The following is a 13898-nucleotide window of genomic DNA, read 5'->3' as shown; positions in this document are numbered from 1 at the left end:
AAGATAATAGTAAAGCAAATTATGAATTAAATAATAAAAATAATGTAAAAAATAATACAAAAAAGGGTTAATAAATGTATATATTTTGATTTTTTGATTTTTTTGTATAAATAATTCGATGCTTGTTTCAAAAAGGACACATCAACATGCTTACAATTTCAGAAATAGTAATAGATTTTGATTGTCTTCTTAGATTATTAGTTTTTTTATCACTTTCTATGTAAAGTTTTTAAAGACCCAATCTATATTCTTTTATATTTTTATATATTTTATTTTATTTATAAAATATCTAATTTGTATATATTTTAAGATATATAAGGATAACAAACATTTATATTATTAGCAAATTAGACATTTTCTAGAATACAATTTGACTTATTAGACTAAGATGCTAAGACTAAGACGTTGATATTCTTCATTTCTAAGTTAAATGTATGCTTAAAAGTAATGAACATTTTGAACTCCCCTCGCAACTGTGGCCAGGCTAAAATAACCAAACACAACATCATCCAATGGGCCCCCGTTTTACAAGCAAGTGAAGAAAACGTAGCAGCAAAATTCCAAGCAACGTTGTTTCGTACCCGATAGTTGTTGCACAGTTGTTGTTGTTGCTGTTGTTGTGGTTGTTGGTTGTAGGTTTTTCAGAATTGCATTTTTATTGTCTGCCACTTTGTTGTGTTACCACTGTGTGTCGAGTTGCTGCTGCTTCTGCTGCTGTTGTTGTTGTATAAATAAACCATATGGTTAAAAGCGTAGCATATTCTACTGCCAGACTTCTTGTTCTTCTTTTCTTACTTGGCTGCCTGTCATCGTATTCCTCTTTTTTTTCTTCTAGATGGCTGTTGTTGTTGCTGTTGTGGCTGTTACCTCGTGTCGTTGTTGTTTGGGATGTAGCTATGAAGTTTCTGCCTCAGTGCGTTTGTAAATGTTTATCAAAATGTCTTGTGCCGTTCTCTAAGCTCAGTCTCTCTCCCTTTCTCTCTCTCTCTCTCTTTCTCGTTCTTTTGCTCTCTTCCCCTTGGTTGCTGTTTTTTGTGTTGTTGTTGTTGTTACATTTGAAACGTTGGTCGTCGCACGATCATTAACCGCAAAACATTGTTTGTGTGGTATGTTGGCTAGTTGTGGCCACAACTCGACAACATGTTGTTGGGTTGCCCAGTCTCAGTCTCTCTCCCTGCTTGATTCCTTTGCTCCTCGCTGCTCCCTCCTGCCTCCTCTCCTGTGTTGACGGTGTTTGTTTAGTTCGCTTGGCTAGCAGAATTCTTGGAAGTCTGCGCGCAAAATATGTCGCACCGCATCTGGAAATTGCTATCGTTTCACGTCTTAAAAAACAGTATCAAAGATGATATGGCTCACTCTTAAATATGCCTCCTTTTTCTTAGCGTGCTGAATGCCCCTAGGGCAAAGGGTTAATTGCGAAATAATAATATGGCAAAGACGTGTGCAAGGGCATACATAAGTATAAGTATTACCCACATGCTAAATACCCTTAATGGGTCTTACTCTGTAAACGTCTTAATAATAGTTTCTTTTATGGCTACAAATATATCTGATGTTTCATAAAACGTTACAATATAAAAGTTAAAAAGAGTTTTGCAATATAAAGTTAAGAAATCCATATATTTCTCTTATGAAGTTAAGAAATCCTTAAAGTTTCTTAGAATACTTTAAGAGGAAACTCTTGCAATCTATTTCCCTTTAAAAAACACTAACAAAACACTATAAATCTTTGAAGGACTCCCAAGTACCATTTATTTATTTCCTTTCACTGATTTGTGGTCACACTTTTAGCTGTTGTTTATCACTTGTGAATTGGGGAAATAAATCATCATCTTATAGCGCTTCCACTCCGCAAACATTGTGTCTCGAGGTGGCGCCGCTGTCACCAAATCTCTTTCGCATGTCGCACAATTTTCACCAGACATGCAGCAGACAATAAAGCGACAGCAGAAACAAAAAGAGGAGAATAAAAAATAAACTTCAATAAAAGCGACGCCGCAACAAACAACACACACACATACACAAAAAAGACAACACAACACACATAGACAGCGAGATTCTCTCCAGTTTTAATCGATCGATTTTATGCGCTGTGCGACATGGCCGTAAATCACACGCCTTTTGTTGTGTGCGAGTGTGTGTGTGTGTGTGTGTTGAGGGTATCCATGAGATACTTTTTACTCGACTGCAACTTGCGAGTTTATTGTGTGTGATCTCTCTTAAACAAATCGAATGCCAGCAAACTAATTACTAAATTAAAAGCCCATTAAGAGCGTTTTTCTGTATTGTGTATTTCCAATCAAAATCCCATAAAAACTCAAATTGAAAATGTAAACCGTGAAAATGCAACTTGCGCCACACAAGTAAAATGCATTTATTTTTCCACCCGACCATTCCCAATAATTGCATCCAAAAAATAATAATGTAAACAATTGTTTTGTTTTTATTTGTGCTCTCTTTTTTTTGGAGATGTTGTGATTTACCCATTAATGAATTTGAATTTTTAAAAAGCGAAAGTGCATCTGTTTTCGAATTAATTAATTTGGATTATTTATTTAATAATGCGATTGAGGATGAGTCATGTGGGCGGATCTGTGCGCTGAATTTAACATTTTATAGGATGGTAGACAGGAAACTTCAACTTTATCAAAATTATGAAATTATTTTGTCTGACTTAAATAAAATATGAGTAAACATTTTTATCAAATTCATGGTTTGAATTCAGGCACGTCATAAAAATGATGCCGTCATTAATGAAATAAGATATTCATGCAAAATTACATTTTTGTTGTTACTGATAACTTAATATTGCATCCACAAAAGAGAATATTCCTTTTAAGAGGCATTGAGGTTTTTTTTTTTTTGAGATTTTTAAGCCGAATTTAATTGCAAATAAATTGTATAATAATGCAGAAATTAATCCTTGCAAAGAAGATTTATGAAATCTGCAAGAATTACATATCGAGTAAATTTTAATGGCTTAATAACAGATGCTTCTATCGATTGTTAAAGGTAGTGTTAGTTACTGCTCTGATAATCTGCCCAAATTCACTTTCAAAATGGTAACAAGAAAAATAATATTGCATTCATTCAGAGTTCAGCGTGCATTCCAAGAACCATATCGTTTAAAAAAAAGGCTGCAACATTGCATTTAATCACAGGTCTCTGCCTAAAGGGGCTTTCGTGGATATGTTTTAATAAATTCCAAGCGAGCAAATCAAAACATATATGTATAAGAGGGAACTGGGAGCTCCTCCAGGAGCTCAGGCCAGAGCACGCGTAATGATCAAATGAATGCACAAATGGCTTGCGGGCTGAAAATGATGAGGGACTGAGGATAGAGGACTGAGGTACAAGCATTGGTCAGCCTTGCCCTAAGCGCAGCCCCGCTTGAGAAAGGAGACCACGAAGAGACGACGTTATGGTTCATAAAGCAAAAACGAGAAGCAGACAGCAACTGCAATGAATAACAGCAGAACAACAGAGAGAAGGCAGAGAAGAAAAACAACAACAACGACAACAACGAAAAAATGAAGAGAAAAAGAAGAAAAAAAAACGCGATCAACAGCCGCCCAAACATTGGAAAAACATCTGCTGCCAGTTGATGAACTCATTGCGTTGTCTCGCTCGCACACTCGGTGCATGCCATCTCGCTCGCACTGTTGCGCAGGCGCAAACGCAAAGTACTCTCGAGTCGCGGAGTATCGAGTACATAGCGAGTACTGGCAGCACTTTACCCCCGTCTCGCTCTTCCCTTGTTCTCCACCTCCACCTTTTGGCTCCTCCAACAACAGCAGCTTTGCTTTCCCCCCTCTTCGTGTTGCCCTTGTGCGCGTCAATGTTTTCCATTTATAATTCTCATGCCTCGCTGCAATGCCTCTCGCTCACTCGCTCGCTCCCCCCTCACGGTGTCTGCTCTCTCTGGCTGCCCTGGCTCTGTGTCTTTTTTAATTTGGTTCACAAAATACCGCGCGTCGTTGTTGAAATTCTTTAGCAATCGCCTCGTTGTGTCTCCCTTCCACTCTCGCTCTCTCTTCTCTCTCTCTCTCTTCAGACTACTTAAAGACATCGAGCTGCTGTTGCCTCGACTGCTGCTGCTGCTGCTGCTGTTCCTTCACCGTCTGGCGGCAGTCGCTCGATTTTTGACAGGTGGTGCAGTTTTTGTATTCAATTTCTTTTGAGTCTTCGCCGGCGACGACTTTTGCTCTTGGGCCTCTCTTTTTCTTCTTCTCGTTGTTGTTGTTGAGTTTGGAGTTGGAGTTGGAGTTTTTCGGTTACGAGTTTTGAGTTTTGTGCTTCTTCTCAGTCTCAGTCTCGTTTTTGGAATGTATTTTTGCCTATTCATAAAACAGCAAATGAGTTCAGACAGCCAGACAGCAAACAAAAGATTACCAAAGACCAAAGAAATGTGGTGTGTAGTGTGTACTCGAAGGATGCTGAATTCGACGGAAGATCGCAGTTCAATGCACTTTACGAAATTAGTTTTTATACCCTGTAGCATTGGGTTTATGAAGTAGGAATACAGAAGAATTTATAGGAAGTGGAAATAATTTTGTGGTGGAAAATTAATGAACATATTCCAGTTAATTCAAGAATGTTCGATCTAATTTATATATTACCACTAATTTAGTATTTTAAGTAATCTTTTCTTTTCGATTTAGCATTTTAATTTTTGCACAATACGATTAAAATTAATAGAAATGTGAAATTAACTCAAAAATATTGAAACCCAATTGAAGTTTGGTATTTTATACACGAGTTACATTTGTTTTAGTATTCTAATTTATCACTTTCCATTTAGTATTTTAGTTTATTCTATTCCATTCAGTATTTTAAACAATTCTCTTTTTAGAGTGCAAAATTGAAGAATGGTATTAACGAGTATTTTTCTGTGTGCTTTGGAATTAAATTATATAAAAATAGCAGAATTTCGCATATATTTATATTCCTCTCTTTATGCTACAACATTACTGGGTATTTTTTAGACAATCTGCTGGCATTTCCATTGCCATTTAGCATTTGTAAATTGCACGCACACAAAACTAATTGGATATTCTTTCGTTCTTTCCTTTTGCAGTTGTGGTTGCCAGGATGCAGAAGACGCGGCATTAGCAACAGCAGGAGTAGGAGCAGCAGCCAAAGGACGAGTCACAGTCTGAAGGAGAAGGAGAAGGAGACGAAGACATCATTGGAGAGAGAGAGAGGATCTTGGGAGATAGCAAACACAATGTCACAGCAAGTGTATTCAGCGCATCCAGCGCTGGCCGCTGAGCAGCTGGCAGCGCCGAGCAGCTCGAGCAACGCCAACAGCGGAAGGCGGAAGGCCACGCCCAAAAAGTACACACTAAGCCGAAGCTGTGCGGCGCTTGTGGCATCAACGAAAGCTGCGGCAGCAGCAGCCGCAACTGCCACAACAACAACAGCAACAACACCAACAGGGACAGCTGCAAGCACAACGGGATTAGGAGCATCTCTGGAGGCAGCAGCAGCACAAGGAGGAAGTGCAGCAATGGTAATGGGAATGGGAAAAACGCCAGCGGCGCGAACAAATTTGGCGGCCGTGGACGATGATGATGACATCGAGTGCGAGGATGTGGACGATGTCAACTTTGGGGCGCAGATTGTGAGGCAAGCAACGAACACAAACACAACAGCAACAACCACAACCAAAGACACCGGCTACGATGAGACGGATCATGTGCAGCTGCGTCACAAACGTCGCCAAATGCCACATCAGCAACTGGACCGTGGCGGAGGTGGCGTCGCAGATGGATTACCAGGTGCAGCAGCAGCAGCGACAACAGGTTCGATGAGTGATTTGAGCAGTGTGATTAGCTCACCGTCGGCCAGCACAGTCTCATCGCCGCTGTCGACGCCCACGCGGCAGGCGCCGTTGCAGCTGCAACTGCAGCACAGCCATCAGCATTGCTGCCACAAGCAATCGAAAGCCACATTGGGAGCCACTCACCAGCCACATCAGAAGCAGCAGCAACAGCAGCATCATCATCATCACCATCACCATCATCATCATGCTGCTGCCGCAGCAGCAGCATCAGCGGGCGGAGGGGGAGGTGGAGGCGCCTCCTCGTGCAAAGGCAAGAAACTCGATCCGCGTCTTAGCCCATCGCCGTATCGCCAACTATTGCCCATTGCCTTGTGCCTGCTCTCGTTTGCGTTCGTCTTTGCCACGTTAATTGTTTACATGGACACGACAGGTGAGACTACATCTATCACATTTTCTCTTTCTCTCTCTCTCTATATCTTTTTCTGATATAAATTTGATATCTTTGGCATATGTCTCATCATCAGTTGGTTTTTTATGGGTTCATTTAAATTTCTTCGCACCGGATGTAGGCTGTGTTTGCCTTTGGCCTGATGTGTTGTCCTTTCCTGGGGCACACTTTTGAGATTAGTTTACGCGTCGTGTCTTCTATGCTTAGTTTGGCGCATCTTTTGTCATAGATCTTGTCTCGCTTTTTTATTTTTTTTTTGTCTCCTCTCTGTTCGCTTCTTTAATTTCTTTTTGGCGCAGTGGCGCTTCCTGTCAACAACAACAACAACGAGAATGCAAAACAAACAACTTTGTTGTCGATGACGTCTCACTTGGCAACAGCCAAGCTAAGCTGTGTTGCAGCTGCTGTCGCTTCATGTTGTCGTCATTATCGTTGTAGTTGTCGTTGTTTCTGTTGCTGTTGTTGTTGTTGTTGGCGACACGTGCCTCCTACAAAGGCCACCGCTGCAACGCCAAAAGAATTTCTAATTTGCCATTTGATGAATGGCCTAAAGCACAGCCTGTTGCATTGCCTTCCAAGGGGCCCAAGATGTCAAGCTGGCGAAACAAGTTACTTGACTTAATCGACCAAGAAGTTACTCAGTTTATCAATATAACAAACTACTTTGTTATAGAGAAGTATAGTAACATTTTTATAGGGTATGCAAAACTGAAGTAAAACTTATCGTAGCTTATCAGCATTTCACATTTGCTCTAAGCGTAAAAATAAATTAAGAAATCACATAAATTGTTATTTTTTATTAACTTAGAAATTGCGAATACCTGAGTACTCAAATGCAAAGGTTTAATAAGTAGAAAACAGAATAGACTGAAAATGGAATAGAGAAAATACTACCTTCATAATTGCGATAGAAACAATTTTAATTATTCTTGAAAGATAATGGTTATAATATAACTTTTTACTACGCTGTCTTATTAGTTTATATACTCAATTAGCGTATTTAATCTTTATGGTTTTATCATTTTTTGTGGTAGCTCTGAAATTAGAATAGTTCTTTGGAATAGAGTCGTAAAGATATTCGACAATTAGTCCAATATAAAGCCGTGAAATTAGTTTTACTTATATTGAACGAATTCTCAGGAATTATATTGGTTTTATCATTGTTTAGGTAATCTATAAAACTATCATGAAATTTGTATATTTATATTAAACAAATTCTCAGCAATTATAAGAACTGTAATGCTGAAATTTGACACAGTGTTTCCTCAACAAATATTTTGTGCATTTTATCTGCTTCAATTAAGCAAAAGCCTTGTTTTAATTGAACCATCCACCCACTTAACTAACTAGTTAGTTAGTTAGTTAGTTATTGAGGCAGTTACTTGTAAGCTGAGTAATCATTCAGGCAGGAACCTTGTATAGTTGATTTTACTTACATTCTGAGTCATAACTATTGTTGATTTGCATTTTAAACTAGCTGAATACATCTCGACTAGCGACTAAGCAACTACAACTATGTCATTCATCCAAATTATATCCAGACAGCTTCAGCCTCGTCGTCTGTCTGTCGGATGAGGCAATTTTCTTTTAATTCGCTAAAATATTTTGTTATTGCGCGTTGTCGCCGTTGCCGTTGTACGTGGATAAATTTCGCCTCGAGTCTGTTGTCTCTATTTAGTAAGCAGGCAAAATAAATTTGCTTAATTTGTGCCGTTTTTATTTCTTTGCTCAATGAAAGCGGATTGCAAGCGAAATTGTTTTGCATATGATGAGAGAGGCTCTCTTCTTCTCACATCCCATCCTATTCCATTGCCAAGTGGTTCCGTGAATATCTCTGATGGATCGCCAACGCCAACTCTTTGACTGAGTAGCTGAATGACTGACTGACGGACTGAATGACTGTCTGCCTGACTGACTCATCCTTTCCGTATGTGACTAAGGGCGTAAAAAAACAAGTTTCACCCAAAAATCAATGGCAATCCATTGTGTGTGCAGCTGTAAACCAGCCTCAACTCATTGGCACATTGACTCAAAAAGCATGCAAATATAATGTAATGTCAATTTACTTAAACTAAATCAATACTATTATATATTATAGGAAATTACCCTCTATTCAAATATTTAATTTCATATTTGGTTGTCAATAATTTGTAAACCCGCTACCTATAGGATAGAAGGGTATCTTTGTGCCTCCACTATATGTATTTAAAAGCGGAAGGAGGCATTTTCGATCCTATATATTCTTGATCAGTGCTAATAGCCGATACGAAGTTATCTAAGAAATTCTTTTATATGGGTGAAATCTTATTTGCTTTGGCTGAATCTGGTATATTTTGCACTATATGGTATATTTTGAATGTAGTACTATATCAATATACCAAATGTAGCCGTTGGGTTATTTGTAGTATTTTTGCGGTATATTCATTTGGTATATTTTAAATTTAATACCGCACTTTTTTGATTTCATTAAAAATGGTTTTTATCTATAGGGCTTTATCAAGATGTCATAACCAAAAAAAATCAAATTATAAGTTATACATTTAACTCAATTCCTACTCAACTTGCTTCACTGTGACCAGATGGAAAATAAGTGCATTTTAAATTCCGCTCAAGTGCTGACAATTTTCGCTTTTTTTGCTGTGGCTTCCTTTACCGCCGCTGCAGTCGATCGATTCCTTCCGCAGCGCCTTTGTCTTTAAGTATTAAATATATGCAAATTGTGCAGCGAATTAAAAGTCCATAAAGACAGTGCCAAATTGCAGTCAGAGTCGATGCAAGTCCCTCCCATCCATCCTTTTGTCTGTCCATCATTCAGTCAGCTGATTGCCACCCACTTTTGTGCTGTGTATTTTTGTTCATTTTTTTTTATTGAATGCCGCCACGTCGACTAGACTGGGCTTGGCACTGGCTAAAATAGGGCGTGGCAGTTGCCACTTGGCTTGACAAGTTGGCAGCTTGGTGGCTGCCTGACAGCTCTTTGGCTGCTGTCGCTGTCGTTGTCGTTGTCGTTGCCGTTGTCGACGTCGTCCAGTCTCTAGTTTTATGGCACATTGATGACTCTATTAGGTTTATACGAGCGAACGGATTCATAAATGTATATAAACCATAATAATACAAATGGGCACGCAGTGCATAAATTAGCCCGGCCAACGAAAAGCCGTTCTTAGCATCTCGGGGCTCTTCACAAAATTCTCGAATGGATTGGAGAGACATAAATCTAACACGTTCTGTGCCGTGTGTAGATGTTGGGAAAACAGACTGCACATACCAACCAAGGTATTTCTATCAAATCATTGATGATAAAAATAAAAGAAAAACCTGAAAATGCGCTTATTAAAGTGACAAATTCTTGTGGCGGCTTCGAAATGTCTTAAGTCTTCTCAGAGTTCTCTTGTCTGTCGATTGTCTTCTGCTTCCCAATTTCATTCCCAAAAACATCAGCATGGTCATGACTTTACAGAATGAAATTCCAAACTATTTTATGCTTGCCTACGCGCTTCTTCCTCTTGCTCTTTCACTTCTTCTTACTATTGTTGCTGCTGTTGCTGTTGCTGCTGCTGCTGTTACAACCATTCATGTCGCGCCCTCGGCCTCTTTTTTTATGAGCACAACACTCTCACACACACAACACACACAATCCCCGTGCTCGTTGTAAATGTCACGTTTCAGCTTTGAACGCTACTTGATCATGATCATGATGATGAAGAGTTCTTGATCATGATAATGGTATATGCTCGAGTGTCGGTCTCGATCAATGAAAGTAAATGAAAGCGTAATAACACACATTCCACATTCAACTGTAGCTGGCATTATCTTTATCAGTGCTTATCAGTTGCTCAATTTCTTTTTTATCTTGATACGCCAGAGAATGGCGCAAAGGAAATGTGTTTTAAAATCATCGATTTAAATAGAACTGCAATTGCAGCAGGTGAAAAGTATTTCAATAGAAGTTGATGACGAACAAATTTATTAGTCAATGTTATTACTCAATGTATTTGTTATTTATTTAATTTTATTGCTATGCGAAATATCATCTTGTTTGCTCTTCAATTAACCGAGTTCTTTGAGGTCAGTCAAAGTTATTTTAATTTCTTTCCACGTGTTATATTTACACACGTAATTTCAATTTGATGACTCCCCAATTAATCGAGATCTTTGAGGTCTACTAATGTTATTAAAGGAAATATAAAATATTATTTTTATTTCTTTCACCATGTTTCACCATGATAAGTCATCGATTAATAGAGTTCATCGTTGTCTTGTTCTTTTTATATAATCTTTTTACACACTTATATTTGCGGAACAGATCTTTAATTAACACAGTTCTTAGATGTATGAATAATGTGCATTAACATAATTAATTGCCCATCAAACATTTTCAAACATATTTTATGACTCATTTAACACAAGAATACGATTAACTTCTATAGTATGCCAATTTCTATTGTTTTATTGCTCCAATTACTATTCTATTTCTATTCCATTCTATTTCATGCAACTAGTTTTCAGCTATAAATAACTTGTACCAACATTCCCCCAACTTTCAGTTCTATATCCTCACAAATAGCTGAGTTACATGAGGATAGCCCAATTGCATTTCCCTTTCCACCGTTGGCCATAATAGACACACATTGGCGTAGCCTACTTATCAACGCCTTGGCGCGTCTATAAAACCAATTGGCCATATAGACAGTCTGTCTGTCTTTCTGTCTGACTGCTCTTTGACTCGCTGCACGCCTCAGTGGGCAATAGCGACAGCGACAACGCCCCATTTACTTCTGTCTGTTTTTTTCTCCCTATTTTGGGGGCGCCAACGATGGTTGTTTGCCGCTTTTCACGTTGTTGACATCGCGTGGCGCATCTGCACGATTCTCGATTTCGCCTGCACCGTCTGGCAAATGTCATTAGCCTTACCTGCTACCAAGTGAACAACAACAACAAAAGCAACAGAAACAACATCGATAGCATAAATCGCATTAGCCCAAATCTTGAAACATTGCCACATTTTGCTGCCTGCTTTGAGGTAAACATGTTGACATGCCAGCGTCTGCGTCTTTTGGGGGCCAAGTGCGATAAGAGGGAAATTGTAGGATTCTAGGTGAGAGAAAGAGGATAGGAGAGGAGTGGAGGGTGTTGCGGGTGTGCGACAATCATTGCATTAATCATGTTAAGCAGGCATTATCTTCACACTTGTGGTGATTACACCACATTTGTGTATGCCACGACAGACGGGTGACAATTTGCAAATTGCAACTTTAATTGAAATTTACAAGCGAATGAGACAATCACACAAATACATGCACACATTCATTCGCATGCACGTACGTCGTAATGACTTAATTCCCGTTAAGCAGCACGCAGCCAGTGGAGTTACATTCCCCTTTCCGTTCCCTTCTCTCTCGCTCTGTTCGACTGTCCGATAATTCCGCCCCCGTTGCGTTTGCCGCCTGCCTTCTAAGCAATCGGGTATTACGACTTATATTTTGCCTCCCTCTTTGCCCACCGGATGTCGCAGTGATTCATAATTTCACTTGTTTGTGGCTCAAAGTGCCACCCCCGCTGTGGGCCTCTGTGTTGTTGCACTATCGAGAGAGATAGAGATCAGAGAGCAGTAAGCAGCAAGCACAGAAAGAAAGCGCAGCGAGTGCTCAATGTGAAAAGCAAAGCTCAAAGAGCATTATCACAGCATGCGCTTGGCTCGCCGGTTGCTTGGAACGTGGCCCAAAGAGCCACCCGCATTTTGGTATCATATTTATTTTCTTCTTTCCATTTTCCAACCCTCCACTGACGGTGCTCAAGCAATTGCGCAATTTCTGTGCAACTGCAACGTGTGAGTTCCCTACACGCAAACAACCAACCAGCAAGGGAATTACTGCTTTTGATCATGTCATAATTACGTATGCGATTTACTGAGGTTTCTCTTCGATTTAAGGTTAGGTACAAGCGGAAATGAAACACATCAAAATTTTAATTACTCGCCCGCCGACTGATTGTTATTCAAATTGTTTGGCTTGCCTCTCTCGATATCGTAAACTCAAATGCTCCATTTTAAGTTAATTTTGTCGCTGTTTTTAGAAATCTCTCGCTATTGTTTATCATTTAAGGCAATCGCGAATCGGGGGGCCCCAAGCTCCAAGTATTGTCTTGCCTATATTTCTCGCCCTGCCGCAAGTTTATTTCGGCAAAAACGAAAAACAAAAAAAAGACAAGCAAATAGAAATAAACTTTTTCGGTCGCAAAATGACCATAAAGTTTATTATAATGTATATATGAAACAGTTGCGCATTGGGATCGTAAAAGTAAAAGAAGAAGATGGAGGAAAAATGGCAACACAAAAACTATTTAGTTTAGGCGAAACAGCAGCGACAATTTAGTAATTTGGACCCCGAACGAATGAAAAAAAACGTAACGCGACAGCAATGAAACGAAATGCTCAAGTGAAAACTTGGACTAATTAACGCCGCCGTTGTAATTTGAAAGGAAAGTGCGCCAAGTTTACGAGACAAAAGCACAGAGTGAGGGAGAGCCACACAGTCAGAAAAAAAAAGAAAATTTATGCCCACTATTAGATGTAGAAATCTGATACTATCGTTGTGTTGAGTTGAGTTGAGTTTATTATTAGGGCCCATTTCAGATCGCATTACAAACTGACGGCGATTAGAGGCTAAACTGAATGCTTTATAGATTTGTCTACCAGCAGCATTAAGGTGAGATAAAATGGGAATGGAACAATGACAGCTGCGTGTGCCACAAAACACAGGGAACAACAGTTAAATTGCGAGCATATGTAAATCCCGAAAATGTGCAGCAGCAGCTGAGAAGAAGGAATCTGGCCTCGGGGCCTCGGCAGTAATTTCGGCGTCAAAAAGCTGACATTTCTAATTTGCACAAGGGGCACGTTGAACGAACGGTCAGGGTGGCAAGACAAATTGACGGGGCAAGGCCCGAAAAAATAATTTCGAGGAACGTTTAATTGTGGTTAAGCGACGGCGGCAACTTAAAGACTAAAGAACTGAGACTCAAAATGATGTCGTCGTCGTCTCCCCCTCGGGCCAAAAAGTAGTTACCCAGCCTGGCAGCGAGGGCTTCGCTTCGTCGTCTCAGGGGTAGTCGAGACAGTCAGTCAAAGTTGCCCCGTTGCAGCCACGCCCTATTCAATAACTCAACAAAAGCGACAACACAACTTTTATGCATTTTCAATTACAAGAGAGCGCTTAAGCGTCGTTCCTCTTTTAATATAAAGAACATTTTCAAACAAACAAGACGAACAACTAAATTGTAGGCATATCAACAGAAAATAAAAGTAAAATAAAAAACTTTTTTTCTCTGTGTTCTTATTTGCCTTTTGCATATCGGGGCAATGTTACCCTTGTTGTGTAATGTGCCCTGAATTGCGTGTGCCTCCCCTTAGAACATCAGACCTCCGTCCGACCTCACGTCGGTATAGTTGTAGTTGCGTCAGTTTGGCTTTGCCGAGTGTATTTCATTTCTATTGCCACTTTTATTATTGATTTCTACGACTCCCCAGACTCGTGTAATTGCTTGTTTGACTCTTCGTTTCCATGTTAAACTCAGTTTAGTTTTCTATTTTCTGTCTTTTTTGCGTATTTTGTGTGATAACCGGCAATATAGTTTACATAGCGCTAAATTGTTACTACTACAGCC

At 39.5% G+C, this 13898-nt stretch overlaps 1 protein-coding gene across 1 annotated transcript in view; it reads left to right on the top strand.

The window, feature by feature from the left end:
* LOC132799043 (protein Star) overlaps positions 1–13898 on the top strand; it is a 31352-nt gene that overhangs the window by 12237 nt on the left and 5217 nt on the right. Inside the window, exon 2 of the mRNA XM_060811173.1 lies at positions 5078–6215. Coding sequence (XP_060667156.1) covers positions 5228–6215 — 988 coding nt within the window. The 5' untranslated portion in view covers positions 5078–5227. The remainder of the gene's footprint in view (positions 1–5077; positions 6216–13898) is intronic.

Source organism: Drosophila nasuta, chromosome 2L (assembly GCF_023558535.2).
Source record: "Drosophila nasuta strain 15112-1781.00 chromosome 2L, ASM2355853v1, whole genome shotgun sequence".
NCBI lineage: Eukaryota > Metazoa > Arthropoda > Insecta > Diptera > Drosophilidae > Drosophila > Drosophila nasuta.
The sequence above is the reverse complement of the archived record's forward strand: the minus strand, read 5'-3'. Positions and strand labels throughout refer to the sequence as shown.